The sequence below is a fragment of the Ceratotherium simum genome, chromosome 33, assembly GCF_057802395.1.
Source record: "Ceratotherium simum simum isolate JZ-2026a chromosome 33, ASM5780239v1, whole genome shotgun sequence".
NCBI lineage: Eukaryota > Metazoa > Chordata > Mammalia > Perissodactyla > Rhinocerotidae > Ceratotherium > Ceratotherium simum.
This window is the reverse complement of record NC_141932.1, coordinates 21511806-21533176: the sequence shown is the minus strand read 5'-3', so window position 1 is coordinate 21533176 and position 21371 is coordinate 21511806. Positions and strand designations below refer to the sequence as shown.

At 40.8% G+C, this 21371-nt stretch overlaps 1 protein-coding gene across 1 annotated transcript; it reads left to right on the top strand.

The window, feature by feature from the left end:
* The first annotated feature begins 671 nt into the window (after positions 1-671).
* LOC101389845 (cytochrome P450 2F5-like) lies at positions 672-13644 on the top strand. Its single transcript, XM_014796095.2, is given in 9 exon segments — positions 672-836; positions 907-1069; positions 3379-3528; positions 9836-9996; positions 10410-10586; positions 11017-11158; positions 11750-11937; positions 12494-12639; positions 13467-13644. Coding segments are annotated over 9 exon segments (1470 nt in total).
* Positions 13645-21371: the final 7727 nt, after the last annotated feature.

The following is a 21371-nucleotide window of genomic DNA, read 5'->3' as shown; positions in this document are numbered from 1 at the left end:
GCACAAATACCTTGAGACACCTGTTGAACAACTTAAAGGCACCAACCAGGGTCAGATGGGCATGGTGAAAAAGATGTATAAATGTGGAAAGATGGAGACGGAGGGAAAGGAGGTAGAGAGAGACAGAGGGACAAATAGGGAAAAGGAGACAGAGAAAGGGAGGGAAAGGGAGGGAGGGGGAGACAGGGATAGAGAGCGAGAAAGAGAGACAGGCTGTCCTATTATTCTCTCTCCAATGTCTCTCTGAGTTTAAGCTGTGTCTGTCTCTTTTTCTCTCTCTGTCTCTGCCTCTCCATCTCTGTGTAAGTCACTCTCTGTCTACCTCTTTCTGTCCCTATCTCTCAATGTCTCTGTCTCTTCCTTTATGTCTCTCTGGCTCCATCTTTGTCCCTCTGCCTATCTCTCTCAATGTTTCTCTCTCTATGACTGCCCCTTTGTGCCTCTGGCACTCTTTCTCCCTCTCTTCCTCCCACCCATCTTTCCTCCCTTTCTCTCTCAAGTCTGATTCTCTGTCTCTATGCCTCTCTACTTCTTTGTCTCTCCTCATCTTCCCCTGTATCTGGGGCCTTGGGAAAGCATGTTCCAGGTGGAGATGAGAGGAACAAGTATCCCTTCCACAGCCACAACCTCTCCCTCTTTCCTTTCAGGTGCTGCCTGCAAGTGCCTTCACCATGGACCCTTGGAGCACAGCCATCTTACTTCTGGCTCTTACCTGTCTATTCCTGATCCTTGGCTCAAGGTGCGAAGAGAGACTTCCTCCAGGACCCAGACCCCTCCCATTCGTGGGAAACCTTCTGCAGCTTGGCTCCCAAAACATGCTGACATCCCTCATGGAGGTGCTGGCCCTTTAGCTTGAGAAGGGGGGAATAAGGAGGTGAAATGTAACCTCTGTGTTCCTTCCCACAGCTCAGTAAGAAGTAAGGCCCTGTGTACACCTTGTATCTGGGATCCAGGCAGGCAGTGGTCCTCGGTGGGCACCAAGCTGTGAAGGAGGCTCTTGTGGACCATGATGAGGACTTCAGTGACTGGAGTGATGTCCCTTTATATTCCAAGTTCAACGAGGAAAATAGTAAGCTTGATCCTCCTCTCCTCCCTCCCAGAAAACACTTTCTCCATTATCGCAGCATGAAAGCAGGAGATAGTTCTCCCATCTTGGTGTCCCTCAGGGTCATTTATCCCACTAGTGACAACAGATGGCGTGGAAACTGCACAGTCCAGGACCTGGGATGAAGTTGTACTACCTTCACCGTACCTAGACACCATCACTAGCTTAAATTGTACTTTTGTTGCAATCCCCATTTCCATTTCAAGCTCAACCTCAGTCTTGCCAATCTTTATTTTAACATCAACCTCATACTCAACTTCCATCTCAATTGACAAGTCAAATGATCCAGAACCAGTCCTAACTGTCCATCTAGACCTCAACACAATCTCCATGGTAAATTTCCATAATCAATCCCATCCCAATCCTTTTGGTCGAAATGAACTCATAATTTTTCCCCAATCCCTAGCTCCATCTTCTATCCCAAATGCTATCCAATTTGGATGGTCTCCAATACCTATTTTCCATCTAAATCCTACAAACCCAATCATCCAATCCAACACATCAAATAACAACACAATCTTAACTAAACCAAAATTCAACCTCAACGCCAATATACCAAAACCATCCCCTACTCCAATATCATTTGAAAAAGTAAAAACCTAACAGGAGTAGTGAAATCAGTGTGGACTCAAAAGGAAAATCCAGCCTTGTCATTAATCAGGCTGGAAGGACAGACACAGAGAAAGCCAGCTATAAAGTTAACAGGGAACATTGTTCCTCCCAACATCACATAGTTGTTGTAAAATGCCGTAAGGGCCCCCACTTTTGAGTGACTACCGATTTTTTTTTTTAACAATAACCCCCTAGACTTCTTCTTTATAGCCATCTATGGCCTGGCATATGAAATTGTTCAATCAACCACGTCGCATGATTGCATCCAATCCCTCGGTAATCTCCACTTCTCCTAATCCCTCTTTAGAAAGACCAACTAATATAGAACTTACCCCACTTACCTTAGACTCTCCTCAGAATTCTTCAGCATGAACCCAAATTTTACACAAGGCACTGATCCCAACCCACTTGATGACCAGCACTCCGTGCTTCCTCTATAGTGTCCTTCCTCTGTGTATCAAGCCAATTAACCTGATTTTGTCACATTACGTTTTGGCCCTGGTGGTCTTTGGCTGATTAGGCTTTAATACATTCTACCCACCCCAGTTATATTACCAACCTCGCCTACTCAATACCATTCTGATCATCAGCTTCAATACAATCCACGAATCCCATTCTTGATCTAACCTAATTCCCTTGCTTCAACCCCTTGTCAACTGTATCACCAAACCAAACTACACCTTATCACCTCCATTGTAAACTCTAATCACATCTACCTCATATGCTAAGTCTGGCTCTTGTGGACAATTCAATATCTTGTCCTATTTGGACTTGAGAAAATAACTATTACTGTGTATTTCCAACATTTTAAGCACATTTGAATTATTTATTCAAAATATCATGTTGAAGGTAAATATGAGGCCAAAAAAGACAGTTGCCTGGATGAAAGTGAGTGACCTGGAGACATACACCCTGAGTTTGCTTTCTCAATTCTGCAGAGTCTCATGAGGAACCCATGCCCCTACCATAGGATGGGTTCCAGATGTCTGATCTGAATCAGAGGTGTCTGGGGGCAAAAATCTTTGTATTAATATTGAGGTATCTTCCCTACCTTCATCTGCTCCCTCTGGCTTGAGCTTATGACTGCAACTGTCCATGTATATTGGAGGAGGGAGAGAAAGAAGGGGGATAAGGTCACCTTACTAAAGTTGGACAGTAAAACATCTGAGAACATATATAGCGTGGTGTTAAAAATAGATGCCATCTAAGTATTTCATACATAGTATAAAGAAAGCAGCCTGGGGTCTGTAGTTTACTAGCTGTGTACTGTTGGCAGGTAGCCTCCCTGATCTGACCCTCAGTTTGATACTCTGAGAAGACTGACAGAAGATTCAATGAGATAATGAACTTTGTTTCGAGGCCAGCAATTCAGAGAAAATTGGACCTTGCCCTCTCAGAACTCTTAGTCTAATGGGGGAAACATCCCTGTCACTAGGCAGTGATATGCTGAACTTATCAAGGTTATGAAGGGAAAACCCTGGAAGCTTTGGGAACCCGGAGATGAAGCCTGATCTGATTTGTGATGATCCGCGAAGCCTTCGTAGTGTAGGGAACTTATATGTTCTATGGTTCTCCAAGCAGTATCAGGAAGGGTAGACTCACAGGCCAGTGATCTCTTAGAAGAAATGCCAATTGAACTAGCTCCTTCACTTTTCTTTCAGGCATTGCTTTCTCCAATAGCAACAAGTGGAAGATCCTAAGAAAGTTTGGTGAACAAGCCCTGCATAACATCAGGATGGGGAAACAGAGCCTTGAGAAGCAGATCCTGGAAGAAGTCAGCTTCCTGATGGTAGAGCTAAGGAAAACTGAAGGTCAGCCTTGGTCCTGGCTCTTTGACATTCGACTTTTTCTGTCAGAGTTACTCTGTATGGGAGTGCAGGTTGTGCACTGCAGCACTCCTGGAAGATTCATTCACTTAGACTCTAATGTGAATAGGTTACCCTGGAGGGTTGCAGCCAAGTGTCCCAGTTTGTGGTGCTGGGTGCCCTTGATGTTAGTGGCAAGATATGATTGATGTGGTAGCAACTGTCATTTGGTCTTGTTATGTGTCAATATGGTATTTGGAGTCTAGCATATGTAACTGTGAGGGAGATTATGATGATGATGGTGAGATGATGATTATACTTCTGAACACTCACCATGTGCCCAGTCCTGTGCTAACCACCTCAGTTCACAGAAGCCCCACAATTATCAGGAATTATAAGGAAATGGAAGAACAAAGAGATCAATAACAATCTTGAAGTCATAATGCCACTTGGTGCAGGAATCAGGATCCAAACATAAGTTGAACTGGCACTAGAGTTCACACTTAACCAATGCAGTACACATCTAAGATATTATCTCCACAATAATACCTGTTAATACTTGAGTGATTGCTGCATATCAGACACAATGCTAAACAATTTATACATATTATATCATTTCATTCTCACAATAACCGCATAGAGCAGGAACCATTACAAAGGAGGACACCGAGGTACACAGAGCTTAAGTCACAGAGTCCTAAAGTCACACAGCCAGGAAGTGGTGGAGCTAGAATTCAAAGCCAAGTCAAAATCTGTGCTCATCCACACCTTGCTGGGTGCTAATTCAAGGAAAAGAGCAAAATAATAATTTAAACAGCCTTACTGAATTTCTGCTTTTGGTCAAGATGGAGCAACAGAGACTGGATTTTACCTCCATGTGAAATAACCAAAACAATGAACAAAATATATGAAATATTGGGGACCCAGGGGTAGCCCAAGAGTTCGTCTGAGTTGAGGAAACAGAGCTGGGAGTTTCGGGAGGCCAAGGTCTCAAGATTTCTCAGAGAAGTCAGCCGGTGAGGGGAGAGCTGCAGAGATTGAGACCTCCAAACGTCTGTAGAGGGTCTGCTTTGTGTCCATCTGAGAATGCTCAGCACATGTGTGTGAGAACTACCTGAGGGCAGAAAAAGAACCATCCACAAGAAGCAGAAAGAACAATCCGCATAGCTTATTCAAGCTGGAGAGAGTTCCTGTTTCCTCCATCCAGGTGAAAAATATTATAGTATGGGATATTAAGTAGAGCACTCAGAAGGGTACTGCTTTAGTAGTTGTCTAAAATTATCTCTAGATTACAACATACTCTAGTTCCTTCTAACAAAGCCTAAGACAAGCCTCAAAAGGAAAATTGTTTCTGCGTAATTTAACTGTATCCCATATTAGGGCTTAAGACTACTTATAGAAATAAAAATATACCCAGTGCCCAACAATGTCTGGCAATGAATCAAAAATTACCAAACATTAAAGGAGATAGGAAATATGACTGAATTTGTTATCATTGTGCAGCACATTACACCAAAACTAACTGTCTTAAAATAAAAAAATATACATATTATCTCACAGTTCCTTAGTAAATGCAGGAGCATTTACTGGGTAGTTCTGGATCAGAGTCTTCCACTAGGTTACAGTCAAGAGGTTGACCAGAGCTTCAGTCACATGAAAGCTTGACTGGAAGTGGAGGATCTGCTCCAAGCCCAATCGTCTGATTGATAGCAGTAGGCTTCAGTTCCACAGCACATGGGCTTCTCCGTAGGGCTGCTCACAATGTGGCAAGAGGTATTTTCTAGAGTTAGTGATGTCTCTGTGTGTGTGTATGTTTGTGTGTGTGTGTGTGTGTGTGCGAGAGAGAGAGAGAGAGAGAGAGAGAGAGAGAGAGAACTGAGCTAGAATCCAAAGGGTCTTTTACAACTTAATCTCAAAAGTGACATACCAGCGTTTCTGTCCTATTCTATTCATCACACAGATCAACCTTGATACAATGTGGGAAGGATTACACAAAGTCATAAATACCAGAGGTGGGGACCATTGGAAATCATCTTGAAGACTGCTACTCATGATCCATAATGTTAAGAAAAATAAGTCAATCTAAAATGACCCAGAAATGACTCAAACAATAGATGTGGTAGACAAGGGCGTTAAAGCAATTGCTATAACCATATTCCATAATTTAAAGAACATAAAAGGAAACATAGACATGCTAAGGAAATACACAGAAGATGTAAAGGAGACTAAATTGAACTTAATTTAAAAATGCAATGTCTGAAATAAAAACAATAATAGAAGGGATTTACATCAGATCAGATACTGCAGAAGAAATGATTAGGAAACTCAAAGACATAGTTATCAAAACTATAAAAATAAACACAGTGTGAAAACAGAACATCAGCAAACTGTGGGACAACATCAGATGGCCTAATAGATGTGTAATTGGAAGTCTCAAAATAAGGAAAGAAGACAGAAAAATTAAATGAAAGAAAGGAAGGATAAACTATTCCATAATTGATAAAACTGAAAACCCAATGTAAACCCCAAGCACAAGACATCAAGAAAAGCACACCCAGGGACATCATAATCAAATTGCCTAAAACTAGTGACAAAGAGAAAAATCCCCAAAGCAGCCAGAACAAAAAAGGCACATTACATACAGAGAAAGAAAAATAAGAAGACAGTTCACGTATAGTTGGAAACTGTATAAACCACAGGACAGTTGAATAACATCTTTAAAGTCCTCAAATGAAGAAAAAACTGTCTACCAAGAATTTTATGCCCAATAAAAATGTCTTTAAAAATATGAAGGAAAAATAAAGACTTTTTAATTCATACAAAAATCAGGATGAAATCATCATCAGCAGACCTTCACGACAAGAAGAGTTAAAGGCAGTCCTTCAGGCAGCAGGAAAATGATACCAGATGGAAATATGTATCTAAAAGGAGTTAAGAACTGTGGGAGTGGAAAATATGTGGGTAAATATAAAAGACTTTTTTTCCCTTACTTTTCAAAACTCTTCAAAAGTATTTGCATGTTAAAGGCAAAAATAACGACAATGTATGTTGGGGTTTCTAACACATGTAAAAGTTATGACGGCAGTGCAAAGGCCAGCAGAAAGTAAATTGCAGAATACTCTCTTAAGGTTCTTATAGTATATGTGAAGTGGTGCATATTTATTTATTTATTTATTTGTTTGTTTGTTTATTTTATTGCAGTAACATTGGTTTATAACACTGTATAAATTTCAGGTGTAAATCATTATACTTCTATTTCTTAATGGATTACATCATGTTCACCACCCAAAAACTAATTATAATCCATCACCACACGCATGTGCCTAATCATCCCTTTTGTCCTCCTCCCTCCCCTCTTCCCCTCTGGTAACCACCAATCCTATCTCTGTCTATATGTGTTTGTTTGTTGTTGTTTTTGTCTACCACTTATGAGTGAGATCATATGGTATGTGACCTTCTCCCTCTGACTTATTTTGCTTAGCATAATACCCTCAATGTCCATCCATGTTGTCACAAATGGCTGGATTTCATCATTTCTTATGGCTGAGTAATATTCCATTGTGTATATGTACCACATCTTCTTTATCCATTCGTCCCTTGATGGGCACTTAGGTTGCTTCCAAGTCTTGGCTATTGTGAATAATGCTGCAATGCAATGTAAGGGGTGCATGGTATCTTTACACATTGGTGTTTTCATATTCTTTGGATAAATACACAGCAGTAGAATAGCTGGATTGTATGGTAGTTCTATTCTTAATTTTTTGAGGAATCTCCATACTGTTTTCCATAGTGGCTGCACCAGTTTGCACTCCCACCAGCAGTGTATGAGAGTTCCCTTCTCTCCACATCCTCTCTGACACTTATTATTTCCTGTCTTGTTAATTATAGCCATTCTGACCGGCATGAGGTGATATGTCCTTGTAGTTTTGATTTGTATTTCCCTGCTAGTTAATGATGTTGAACATCTTTTCATGTGGCTGTTAACCATCTGTATATCTTCTTTGGATAAATGTCTGTTAAGATCTTTTGACCATTTTTAAATTGGGTTATTAGTTTTTTTTTGCTGTTGAGATGTATGGGTTCTTTATATATTTTGGAGATTAACCCTTTTTCAGATATATGGTTTGCAAATATCTTCTCCCAATTGTTAGGTTGTCTTTTCATTTTGTTGATGGTTTCCTTTGCTGTGCAGAAGGTTTTTAGTTTGATATAGTCCCATTTGTTTATTTTTCTATTGTTTCCCTTGCCTGGTCAGACATGGTGCTTGAAAATACGTTGCTAAGACTGATGTCAAAGAGTGTACTGCCTGTGTTATTGTCTAGAAGTTTCATGTCTTACATTCAAGTCTTTAATCCATTTTGAGTTAATTTTTGTGTATGGGGTAAGATAATATGGTCTACATTCATTCTTTTGCATGCAGCTGTCCAGTTTTCCCAACACCATTTATTGAAGAAACTTTCCTTTCTCCATTGAATGTTCTTGGCTCCCTTGTCAAAAATTGGCTGTCCATAGATGTGTGAGTTTATTTCTGGGCTCTCGATTCTGTTCCATTGATCTGTGTGTCTGTTTTTGTGCCAGTATCATGCTGTTTTGGTTAATATAGCTTTGTAGTATATTTTGAAATCAAGGAGTGTGATACCTCCAGCTTTGTTCTTTTTTCTCAGGATTCCCTTGGCTATTCAGGGTCTTTTGTTTTTCCATATAAATTTTAGGATTCTTTGTTCTAGTTCTGTGAAAAATGTCATTGGAACTTTGATAGGGATTATACTGAATCTATAGATTGCTTTAGGAAATATGGAAATTTTAACTATGATAATTCTTCCAATCCAAGAGCATGGAATATCTTTCCATTTCTTTGTGTCTTCTTCAATTTCTTTCAACCATGTTTTATAGTTTTCAGTGTACAGATCTTTCACCTCTTTCGTTAAGACTATTCCTAGGTATTTTATTCTTTTTGTTGTTGCATATTTCTTGAAGGTAGACTGTATTATGTTCAAGATATATACTCTAAACCTGAAGCAAAAACTGGAGAAAAACAGATTTACAGCTAATAAATAGCACCTACTGTATATTATGCTCTGTGCTTAGTATTTTACATTTATAAAATGAATCCTCATTGTAATGTATGAGGCAGACACTACTTTTAGCCCCATTTTAAAGATGAAAATGACATAAAGAGATTAACATTTCTATGCCTTGATCTTTGAGCCTTCTTAACTCATGGGCAGACAAATGTATCAGGTGACTCTGCAGGTTTTAATGAAATGATGTATATGAAATACTAACATTTCCCATCTGTGAAAGGGTCATGATAGGCCACGCCTTGAACTGAACACATGGCACAGACTCCTTGTGAAACTTCATGAGGTGGAAACTGTTATATTTTCCATGTTTTAAATGTGGAAACTGAGGCTCAGAGAAGGAAATAGTTGGCACCCAGGTCACATTGAGAACCAGGGGCCAAGCCAGGATTCAAACTGTTGTCTCACTTCATATTCTGAGAAATCTAGGTTGTAAAGTGGTATAATGTCAAACTTGTTGTGATGTGTCTTTTTCCTTATTTTCTGTTGAGTCGTTGGGTCTCTGGGTGTAAGGTTTTGTGTGGTTTATTGATGGCCAACATCGTAGCATGGTGAAGCATGGCCTGTGGTATTAGACTGTGTGGTTGCACAGAGAGACCTATAACTGGGGGCTGAGTTCTATAAGTTGTGTACTTGTGAGTTATTTACAGAGTTTCCAAGTGTTCTGTTGCTGAATACTGTTTGTGTGTCATCTGTTCTGTGCTATTACCTTGATTTGTTGTGTCATGATGCCAATTGTAATGTCTTCGGTACTGTCTGTCTTGTTGCTGTGTGTCATTTTGATGTTACATATTACAATACAATTTGTCACTTTTACATGTGTGCCTTGTGTTCCAGAATACTCCAGCACATGCTGTTATTATGCAGCTGTTTATTTTGTATGGTGCCACCATGTCTTGTGAAATGTTCTGGGCTTTCCTGTGATTACTTTTATTATCGAATTTTGTTGTGTGTTACAATACACAGCTGTCATATTTTCTGTGTTTGGTTGCCATGCGTTTTTTGGTGTTCACTGGGACCTGCTGGGTTGCTATATACTGTTGAGGTTTTGTTAGGCTATATGTTGTGTAGCCGTGTGCGTGTTCTGTGTGCCAATTATATTTCTGTAGATTAGTTGTATGTCATTTGATTTTTTTTTTTTGCTGCACAAACTCTGCTGTGTTGCACATTGGGGTTCCTGAGTGGTGGGGCAATCAGACAGTGTCCTCAGCCTCCTTATCCCCCACCCACAGGCCAGCTCTTAGACCCTACTTTAGTGCTGAGCCGTTCTCTGTGCAACACCATCTGCTCCGTGCTCTTCAGCAGCCGCTTTGACTATGAGGATGAGCGTCTCGTGACCATCGCTTGGCTCCTCAAAGACAACTTCTAGATCAATAATAGCCACTGGGGCAAGGTTGGCCATCTGCTGAATGTCCATCCAGGATGAGTTGGGCAGCTTTGAGAACTGGGGGGACAAAATGATTGGGTTGGGGTAGGGCAATCAAGCTTGGGGAACAGAGAGTTTGAGGTGGGGGGAGAGGGCACCAAGGGTTAGAGGATACTGGGGTAGGGAGAGACCAAGTTTTGGTGTGGGGTGGCAAAAATTACCCCCCAGGGCAGGGGTTGGAGACACTTCACTGACCACCTCATTCACCTCACCTCTAACCTCCTGACCTATCCACCTATTCCTAACCTGACACTCCAACTCCTCTTTTCATGTCTCACCTCTCCACTCTCTCTGCCACCCCTGGTTTCTACCTGACCACACCCTTCTTTTTTGACTCCATGTGTTCCTGCCTGCCCCTCCTGACCCTGCCCCACCCCTAGATGTACAACCTATTTCCAAGGCTCCTAGACTGGCTACCTGGGCCACACCAACGTCTCTTCCATAACCTGAAGTGCCTGAAGCACCTCATCACCCACCGCATTTGTGAACACCAGGCCTCCTTTGACCCAAGCTCTCCCCAGGACTTCGTCGACTGCTTCCTTGCCAAGATGGCACAGGTATACACTGCCTGGAAGTCCCATCTCTGGTCTGACCTGGAGCCTATCTGCCAGCCCGGCCCCAAGAGAAAACCAGGAGCCCAACATCGAGTTGGGCAAGCTCAGAGGACAGGATGGGATGTTATGAGATGCTCCTCCCCAGCACATCTCAGGCAGAGTCCAAACACCTGGGTGAAATTAGCCAACCTGATCCTCTTCCTGGATCATCAATTAACACTCATCAATAAGTCATTCAGGCATCCTCCGAGATTCTGTTTTCAGGCCTCAGAGTGATATGTATCAGGCCCTCCTCCTACACATCCCCCAATTTGCCCAAGGGAAGGTTTAGATGGGGCAGACAATGACACCCAGGAATAGGTGAGCAAATCTGGTGGCCCAGTGTTGAGGATTCTTGAGCCCCAGACTATGGACACGTGCACCCTATCCCTAGGAGCATGAGGATCCGCTGATCCACTTCAACTTGGAGACCTTGGAGATCACCACGCACAATCTTCTGTTTTCTGGCCTGGAACCCTTGGGCTTCACACTGCTCTACTCCTTCCTCACTCTGTTAAAGTACCCGAAAGTGCAAGGTGTGCCCCTGAACCTAACCAGGAGCCCTGCCCATGCAGTCCCATGTTCAAATCTCACACTGTACAGAGCCACTTCCAAGCCTCCCACCAAAAAAGCCTTCCCAGCACTACACACACACTCACTCCAATAATTGCATTCTCCAACCTATCCGAAGGGCCTTGAATCTTGATTCCAATCTCTCCCACACACCCTGTCACCACTCTCTAGACTGTCTGGGACTCTGAATTCTGCCCACACCCACAGGGGTACCTGACTCAAACCTCTTGCCCAGAAGCTTCGCTCATATACTCAGTTCTAGCCTCCAAAAATTCACTCATATCTCCTGGTGCCTGCCCACCCACATACCCTACAAACAACCCCAGTCCTTCAGTGCTATGATCCAACCAAACCATTTTTCACCACCACCTTCTGTGAACCCACCAACCCAATTAGAATTCCCTTACTTCTCTGTCTTCCACAAATCCCAGCAAGTACCTTTCGGCCTGCCTCTTGCTTGGAAAACTGAGAATAGATTCCCCTTGACTACCCCACATGCCCCCACACAAAAGCCCAGCCTCAGTGACAGTGTCTTCAGCCTCCAACGCCCACAGCCCGCGTGCAGGAGGAGACTGACTGTGCGGTGGGGCGCGAGCGGCTGCCAGCACCGGAGGACCGCAAGGCCATGCCTTACATGGATGCTGTGATCCATGAGGTACAGCGCTTCGCAGACATAATTCCGATGAACTACCCACACCGAATCTCCAGGGACACAGTATTCCGTGGCTTCCTGTTGCCCAAGGTGTGTCACCAGCTAGCCTCCACTTGACAACCTGACTACTGTCACCTGGGCTCTGTCTACCAGCATCTTGTATCCTAGTCACCAGCACTTAGGGCCTTGGCAACTGGCACCCTGGGCCATAGCAACAGCATCTGAGGCCCAGGAACCCAGAACAAGACCTCTTCCCCATGATTCCCTCCTGTTCCCAGTGACCTGGAACCCATTCTGAACATCCCACTCCTTCACAAGGCCAAGTTCCCCTCCTAGGACCCCTCTCCAGAACCTGGGGCTCATTGTATTATCCCTAGTGTTCTCAGAGACCACTCTGCTTTCCCAAAATACCCAGCCAGGCATCCCAGATGCCCTTCCTCAGGAGAAGGAGCCTAGGCCCATACCTCAGACTCCAGCCTACTCATCTCAGCCTGAGGCCTGCACACAGCACTCGGGACCTCAGACTTCAACTCCCCCAACACTCTGCATTTCAAGTCACCAAGGCCTCTAGCCCCAGAGAATGTGAGTTCTGCTTCCAAGACCCATGCCCAGCCCCCTATACCATTGATTTACACCTCCCCTACAGGGCATGGATGTTATCACCCTCCTCAACACTGTCCACCAGGACCCCAGTCAGTTCATGACGCCCCAGGAGTTCAACCCTGAGCACTTTCTGGATGCCAATCAGTCCTTCAAGAAGAGCCCTGCCTTCATGCCCTTCTCTGCTGGTAAGTGGGGGGATGGTGGGAGTCATAGCCTTGGGATGTCCAGAATCCCATTCTCCTACCTACATCCTCCAGCCCTAATTCCTCTCCCCACTCTCACTGCCTTCACTCCAGCTTTGGAAACACAGAAAGCCCAATGCAGTGCCTACTTTGTATGCTCAGAGACACACCCAACTCTGACTGTCTAATTCTGTAGCTGGAGGCAGAGAGTGATGAAAACCTTTGAAGTGGGTATTGTAACATGAAAGTTGTCATTTGGTACGATGTAAGCAGTTCTAATTTTTCTTATTTTAGTCTACCATCTTATTTATTTATTTATTTATTTGGAAGATCAGCCCTGAGCTAACATCCATGCCAATCCTCCTCTTTTTTTGTTTTTGTTTTTTTTTGCTGAGGAAGACTGGCCCTGGGCTAAGATCCATGTCCATCTTCCTCCACTTTATGTGGGACACCACCATAGCATGGCCTGACAAGCAGTGCATTGGTGCTGTCTGGGATCTGAACCCAGGCCACCAGCAGCGGAGCGTGTGCATTTAACCGCTATGCCATGGGGCCGGCCCCTAGTCTACTATCTTGATGGAAAAAATATTGATGTTTACATAGTACTAAAATAATAATTGTAAGAGGAAATGCTTACAATGTTGCCTACTGTGTGCACGCAGTACATACATAGGAGAAAAACTATAGAGGTGGTTTAATAATATGGAGACAGAAGTCAGACCTCTGGGAGCTGCATCTTGGCTCTGTCACTATTGTTGTGTGGCCTTGAGCAAGTCACTTAACCTCTCATCTCATCAACCATGTCAAATCACACCCTATCCCTACTCCAGGGAGTCGGATGTGCCTGGGCAAGTCACTGGCAAGCATGGCTCTCTTCCTCTACCTCAAGACCATCCTGCAGAGCTTCTCACTGCAGCCACTGGGGGCACCTGAGGACATCGACCTGACCCCAATTGGCCCTGGTCCCAACAAGATACCACGGCCCATCCAGATGCGCCTGTGCAAGCGCTGAGACCCCCACCCACATTCTTGCTAGTGTTTGTCTTCATAACACTCTTTCTGCTGCACTATTCTTGCCATCAAACCTCCTATCCCACCCCACATCGATCTTCCACTTGTTCTAATTCTCACCCTTCCATGGGTATCTGCCAACTGAGAGTCAGCAAAAGCATGAGGGAGGGGAAGTCTATGCCTCTGTTCTAGCCACTTACAGACCCTGAAACTTGTCCATGTCTCACCTTTCTCTGGATTTTTTGGTTTGGTTTCCTATTAATGTTATCTTGGAAATAAATCCAACATGATCTGCCTGGGTTTAAGAGAGGAGAATGGTCCCTTGGGAATGGGAGAGGGAGGTCACCTCTGTTGGTTCTGGCTGCAAGGTGGGAGCTGGAACAGAGCTGGAACTCCTGCTTTCACCTTGGGGAAGCTGCGGTGGTGGAATCAAAATTTCTGGAGGCAGGCTGGGAGGTAAAGACTGTAAAGGACTAAAGACAGAGAGCAGAGAAAGAAGAACCAAGACAGAAGGGGAAAAAGACAACAACCCAGAAGAGGTGCTGGACAGAGAGCAAGAATGGGAGAGTTACAGAGGGATGTACAGAGAAGGAGGCAAATAGAAAGTGAGATATAGAGAGTGAAAAATAGACACAGAAAGAGAATAAGAAATAATCTTTTACATATAATAAACCATGTACCTGCCTGAGTTCTAAATGCTTTAAATGTATTCACTCATTTTCATCCCAAAACAGACCCATGAACTAGATACTGTTATTATCATCTCCACTTACAGATTGGGAAACCGAGGGACAGATGGGCTAAGTCACTTCTAAGGTCACAGTGCCAGGAAGAGATAGGGCTAGGTTTTAAACTCAGCTTGTCTGGCACCAGTGTCCATGATCTTAACCACTGCTTCTCAACAGAAAGGGAAAAGGTGAGAATAGTATCCATTCTGATGGTCAGTGCCCTGCCATACCAGATATAAAATATTTTAGATATCACTCTGACAACTAATAGGTGCTGGACACTGCCCTTGTTAGTAGAATTATGTTGGAGAACAAGGCAGACATGGTCGCTGTCTCATCATGTGTAAATTCTTGGGCTTTTTCCAACTCTGGCTTGATTTATTTTGGGTTATAATTCGTTCTGTTTGTCTCTTCAGAAACATATGTTCTTTTCATACAATATTACAGCATAGTTGAAAAGATCTGATGGTTCAGTATTCATTGATATTCTCAGGAATTCAAAGCATATCACTTCTCCAAAATATTTCTACACCTTCAAGTACTAAACATACATGTCTGCATAGTTATGGAAATTATTTATAAATGTTTATGAAAATTTCTAAACATCTAAAAATGATACCTTCAATGGATGTCCCTCCTTCATTATACATTGCTCACAATTAGTAGCATTCCTTTGTGAGGAGATTCAGGTGAATAATGCAGTACAGGAAGGTACTTTCTCCAACTGGTAATAGGATATTATTTGCATGTGACTTTTAGATCTGTACTGTGGAAATTAATAAAAGAAACTTTAATTAAATTGGAGTCAAGAAGGCTTGTAGGGGGAGCTCTCACACCCTAACACACATCATCAATTACACCAAACAGGAAGAGACAGAAGCTTGCATCTTGGACAGGAAGTAAATCTACTGTATTACTGAAGGAAGATTTGTCTCCCCACCCAGCAACAGCCCAGCCAATGAGAAATGCCACAGCTCAGTCAATGAGAAGCCATTGCTGCCTTGAACAGTTATTTTCCCCCAATGGACTTTCCTTTAGAACAGCCCCTCCCTACTACCCCCTTTCTTTATAAAGGCAGCTCCCCTTCTTTGTGGGATTTGCCTATGGTTTGCCATAGCATGCACATCCTGAATTGATTATTTTGGCTATTCCCAAATAAACTCATTTTGACCATAAAAATAAAAGGCACACTTGCTTTTTAAGTTAACATATATGGTGTCAGAAGTGGGATCCAAAAAAGGCAACCCTGAGAGGTCGTGACCCCCAGAATCAAGTGAAGTATCTGCACCAAGCCCCTTGTGCTCATCACTTCTGTGAGTTGCCACCGGCTTTCAGTTTGGTGAGTCTCCTCTTGGGTTTTGAGCTCTGCTGCCTTTGTGTTCTGAGCTCTCAGAGTTTATTCAAGATCTAGAGATGCTTTGCCACCTCAGGGGAGGAATTTTGTCCTCCAGGTTCAAGTCTCTGTCCTTAGGTTCAAGGCATCATCCTTGGTGAGCAGTCATTTTCTGAAGGTAGCACTGTTATTTTCTGGGCTTGGGCTTGCTGAAAATCCATTTTTTCTTTGGTTTTTAGATTCCTTTTGGAGTCAGGGCTGGGAATCCAGTAACTTTTTTTTTTGGCTTTTCGATTCCTTCAGGGATCAGGGATAGGACTCTAACAACTTTCTTGGGTTTTCAGAGGAAATTTCAGAAATGGGATCCCGGTCATCTACTGTTGGGTATTTATCCAAAGAACTTGAAAATACCAATTTGTAAAGGTACATGAACCCCTGTGTTCATTGCAGCGTTATTCACAATAGCCAAGACTTGGAAGCAACCTAAGTGCCCATCAAGGGACGAATGGATAAAGAAGATGTGGTATATATACACAATGGAATACTACTCAGCCATAAGAAATGATGAAATCCGGTCATCTAAATGTTCTAAGGGAAACCCTTCTTCAGTGATGCTGACCAGGTTTATGTTTAAGAACTTTGGGCCCCCTATATGCGCATTTTTAACTAAGTGGGCCAAACAGACCAAAAGCAGTCCAGAATTGCAATGACTGTCATGGGGAACTTTTGATCTCTCCAAGCTAGCTTTTCTTAAAACCAAATGGTAAGGCTACGGCTCTAAAATTAAGGAAAATAAATAGTACGTTTATTTACATTGGCACCTGGAAGCTTTTGGATCCACACAAAGCTCTAAAATTGCCTCACCACAACATACCTTATCTAAATTACTTGAAACAATTGAAAAACTGAGGGAGAATAAAATGGCTTCAGAATCTTCATGTTCCCCTCCTCCTTCTTCTTTGTGTCAGACATCATCTTGTTTGTCTTCCCAGACTCCTTTGTCTCAGACCTCATCTCAGCAGCCATCTTGTGCCCATGCTCCACTCCAACACCATCTTCCTCTCTTTCCCTCTGTGAAAGCCTGCCCCCTTTAAAATCAGACCCTTGAGGGTTCAAATGCTTAGCCTGTAATTACTATTTCTAAGTTAACTGGAGCAAATAAACAACTAGAAGGAAAAATTTAGATAGCAGTTACCCTAGACTTTTGATAATAGACAAAATTACTCCAAAAACAGTGCTTAAAGGATCCTTACAGCATGCAAAGAAAAATAATCTTCAGTAAAAGACTTTGGCCACTGAACAAGTAACCTTACCTTAGTCCATCTGCCAGAAATACAATTTGGATCCAACTATTCTTTTGAGTTTTGTACCTGAGACATGTACATTTCATTTCACTTTAAAATGAAAGCTATGAGATCTCTGTTTATGTCTGCCTCTCTGTCTATGTATGTATGTTATGGAGATGTGATATTTTTCTACCTCCAGATGGTATGGCTAGAATTGATTTGTTAAAAAGTTCTACTTAATTGGCTTGAAATTAAGCACTTATGAATTAAGTATTCTTAAATCTCAGAAGTATAATAGAAACTAATTTAAGTGCTTTCAGGTTCATAGGGTCTAGAATAAGTCTTTAGTAAATAAAAGCTAGCTTAAGCTTGTTAGTGAAAAAAAAAACAGGCACAACATCAGAGGTGTTAGTCCTGGGTGAGAAGCAAACGTGCAACTTTTCCCCTTGCCAGGGTTTATTAGTCAAGTGGGCTTGTGCTGTCTCTTTTACAAAATATGTCAGCAAGAAAGTAACTTAAGATAGTGGTTGGCTATTTAATGTCTAATCCAAGCATGATTGTTAAAAGCAAGTGATTAAAATAAATATAAATAAGATCAAAGTTTTTACTAAGTTAAGCTAAATAATAGATAGTCACTGAATAGCTAAATCATTTTCTAAACAAGATAAAATACTCAAGTGTTAATTACTGAACATAGGTTTATCTACCTTTGGCTTCCTATTGCAAAGAAACTAAACACGAATTTGGGTCTGTCTTGTGCCACATTGAAATATTACACTATTCAAAAAGGCATATTCCTAGAAAATTTAAAACATATTTATAAATCTGCCAGTCCACAATTGCTTACTTTTTAGTTTTTACTAGGAATTGGGAATTCTAAGGGTTAATAATTCTAATATATGTAACTTAAACTTCTAGGGGGAAAAAAAGGAAAATATCTCTGTATACAAGGAAAGTAGAATGTGTGTTTTAGTAAAAGAAGGTATAAGAAGTGGAAATGCATTTTGTTGAGGAAAAAGAAAATGATTTTGTCATAAAGAGAAGTTGGTCATTTCAGAATGGGAAAAAGAAAAACATAGGACAAATCTGAATGTAAAAAGAAAATTGTATATGGTTTACGGAAAAGAATCTCAGGAAAAGAAATTTATGAGTGGTCACGATTGGCTAAGACAGGAATGAATAAATTTTAACATCAAAATAAGCTGATACTAAATTAAAATTTGGCTTTCTTTTATGTCAAGAAGACAAAGTTTTCTTGGGCTATTGGTCTGCTCTTAATAACAGATTGTGAAAGCTGCCTTACCTTTAAACAATATGCCTAGAAAACAGATTTTTTGTTTTGTCAAAATAATTTCCTCTGTTGTTTCTATCAGCTCTTTAATTACTTAAGAAAACTGAGTCTTCTTAATATTGAAGGAGTTAAATTTTGCTCACAACTATGTAACCTTTTGTGTTTGCCTTTGAAACCTGTTATTGTTACTGTTATTGTTATTTGACTTTGGTCAAATAGATACCGACACATTATTTCATAATGATCTGTGATCCTATTTGGTCAAGAGTCCAAACCTTTTAATATTTTTGACAATATTCCCAAAATATTCAAATTCAAAATGACTTTTTTTCTATAAAGATGTAACTTTGGGATTTTCCAGAGGGCACCTGGGACTTCTCAAAAGGTTTATTCCCTCTCCATATAAAAAGAGAGAAATTACACTAATTAGGCTTATTTGGTATGTGAAATTACACAAGAAGCATGGTTGGATAGGTGATAATATCCTTTTTTATGGTATATAGTATGGGTGAATGGTACTAAAAAGTGTTCTAGAAATTATATAAAATTCCTAAAAATCTGATATGTTCTACTATAATGTTTTTACCTGTAATTGTAGTTATTATCTAATGTTACAAAAATATCCAAATTTTATTGTCAATTATATTTACCCATTGCCTTTAAAATAAAAGCGTTTTGTCAGTTATAGATAGTTATTGTTTTACTCTAATGCTTTCACAATTACGTTTCACTTTCAAAGAGATTATTTTTTTATAAGAACTAAATTTAATTGTTCATTTTAGAAGCCAACAACTTGTTCCTAGATATTTCATTCTATTGTGGTATATTCGTTATATCTCAGTATGTACATATGGAAAATAGTTTAAATATAACATATTTAGGTGTAATAAAATATGCGTTTCTGTAATAGAATAATAGCATATGTGTATATGTAAATGTAATAGACTATATGCTTCCATTCTTTCCCTTACTTCTTTATTCTCTGTGAAATTACACAATATTTGTTCTCTATGCTTAAAATGTATTTTCAGTATCTGTAGCTTAAATTGTTCACTTCCTCCCTTAAAGTGGTACAAAAATACCTAAAATATGTATGAAATCTTCAAAATGCTGGGTTGAAAGTTACAACAAGGAAGTTTCATTTTGTGAATATTGTGTCAATGACTTTTTAAAAAATTTTTTGTTTATTGCAGTAACATTGGTTTATAACATTGTATAAATTTCGGGTGTACATCATTACATTTCTACTTCTGCATAGATTACACCATGTTCACCACCCAAATACTAATTACAACCCATCACCACACACATGTGCCGAATTATCCCTTTCGCCCTCCTCCCTCTGGTAACCACCAATCCAATCTCTGTCTCTTTGTGATTGTTTATTGTTGTTATTATCTACTACTTAATGAAGGAAATCATATGGTATTTGACCTTATCCCTCTGACTTACTTCACTTTACATAATACCCACTATGTCCATCCATGTTGTCACAAATGGCTGGATTTCATCGTTTCCTATGGCCGAGTAGTATTCCATTGTGTATATATACCACATCTTCTTTATCCATTCGTCCCTTGATGGGCACTTAGGTTGCTTCCAAGTCTTGGCTATTGTGAATAATGCTGCAATGAACACAGGGGTGCATGTATCTTTACACATTGGTCTTTTCAAGTTTTTTGGATAAATACCCAGCAGTGTAAAAGCTGGATCATATGGTAGTTCTATCCTTGATTTTTGGAGGAATCTCCATACTGTTTTGCACAGTGGCTGCACCAGTTTGCACTCCCACCAGCAGTCTATGAGAGTTCCCTTCTCTCCACATCCTCTCCAACACATGTTGTTTCCTGTCTTGTTCATTATAGCCATTCTGACAGGAGTAGGGTGATATCTCATTGTAGTTTTGATTTGCATTTCCCTGATAGTTAGTGATTTTGAACATCTTTTCATGTGTCTGTTGGCCATCTGTATATCTTCTTTGGAGAAATGTCTGTTCAGGTCTTTTGCCCACTTTTTAATTGGGTTGTTAGTTTTTTTGTTGTTGAGATGCATGAGTTCTTTATATATTTTGGAGATTAAGCCCTTATCAGTTGTATGATTTGCAAATATCTTCACCCAATTGTTAGGTTGTCTTTTCGTTTTGTTGATGGTTTCCTTTGCTGTGCAGAAACTTTTTAGTTTGATGTAGTCCCATTTGTTTATTTTTTCTATTGTTTCTCTTGCCTGGTCAGACATGGTGTTTGAAAACATGTTGCTAAGACCGATGTCAAAGAGCATACTGCCTATGTTTTCTTCTAGAACTTTCACAGTTTCAGGTCTTACATTCAAGTCTTTAATCCATTTGGAGTTAATTTTTGTGTATGGTGTAAGGTAAGGGTCTACTTTCATTTTGTTGCATGTGGCTGTCCAGTTTTCCCAACACCATTTGCTGAAGAGACTTTCTTTTCCCCATTGTATGTTCTTGGCTCCTTTGTCAAAGATTAGCTGTCCATAGATGTGTGGGTTTATTTCTGGGCTTTTGATTCTATTCCATTGATCTGTGTGTCTGTTTTTGTGCCAGTACCATGCTGTTTTGGTTACTATAGCTTTGTAGTCTATTTTGAAATCAGGGAGTGTGATACCTCCAGCTTTGTTCTTTTTTCTCAGGATTCCTTCAGCTATTCGGGGTCTTTTGTTGTTCCATATACATTTTAGGATTCTTTGTTCTATTTCTGTGACAAATGTTGTTGGAACTTTGGTGTGAAACTATAAATCAACTATAGGAGGAAAATCAGAAAAGCCACAAATACGTGGAGATTAAACAAAATGCTACTGAACAATGACTGGGTTAATGAAGAAATCAAGAAGAAATTAAAAAATACCTGGAGACAAATGAATATTAAAATATGACATGCCAGAATTTATGGGATACAGCAAAAGCGGTTCTAAGAGGGAAGTTTATAGCAATACAGGCCTATCTCAACAAACAAGAAAAATCTCAAATAAACAATCTAACAATGCGCCTAAAGGAACTGGAAAAAGAAGAACAAACAAAGCCCAAAATCAGTAGAAGAAGGGAAATAATAAAAATCAGAGCAGAAATAAATGAAA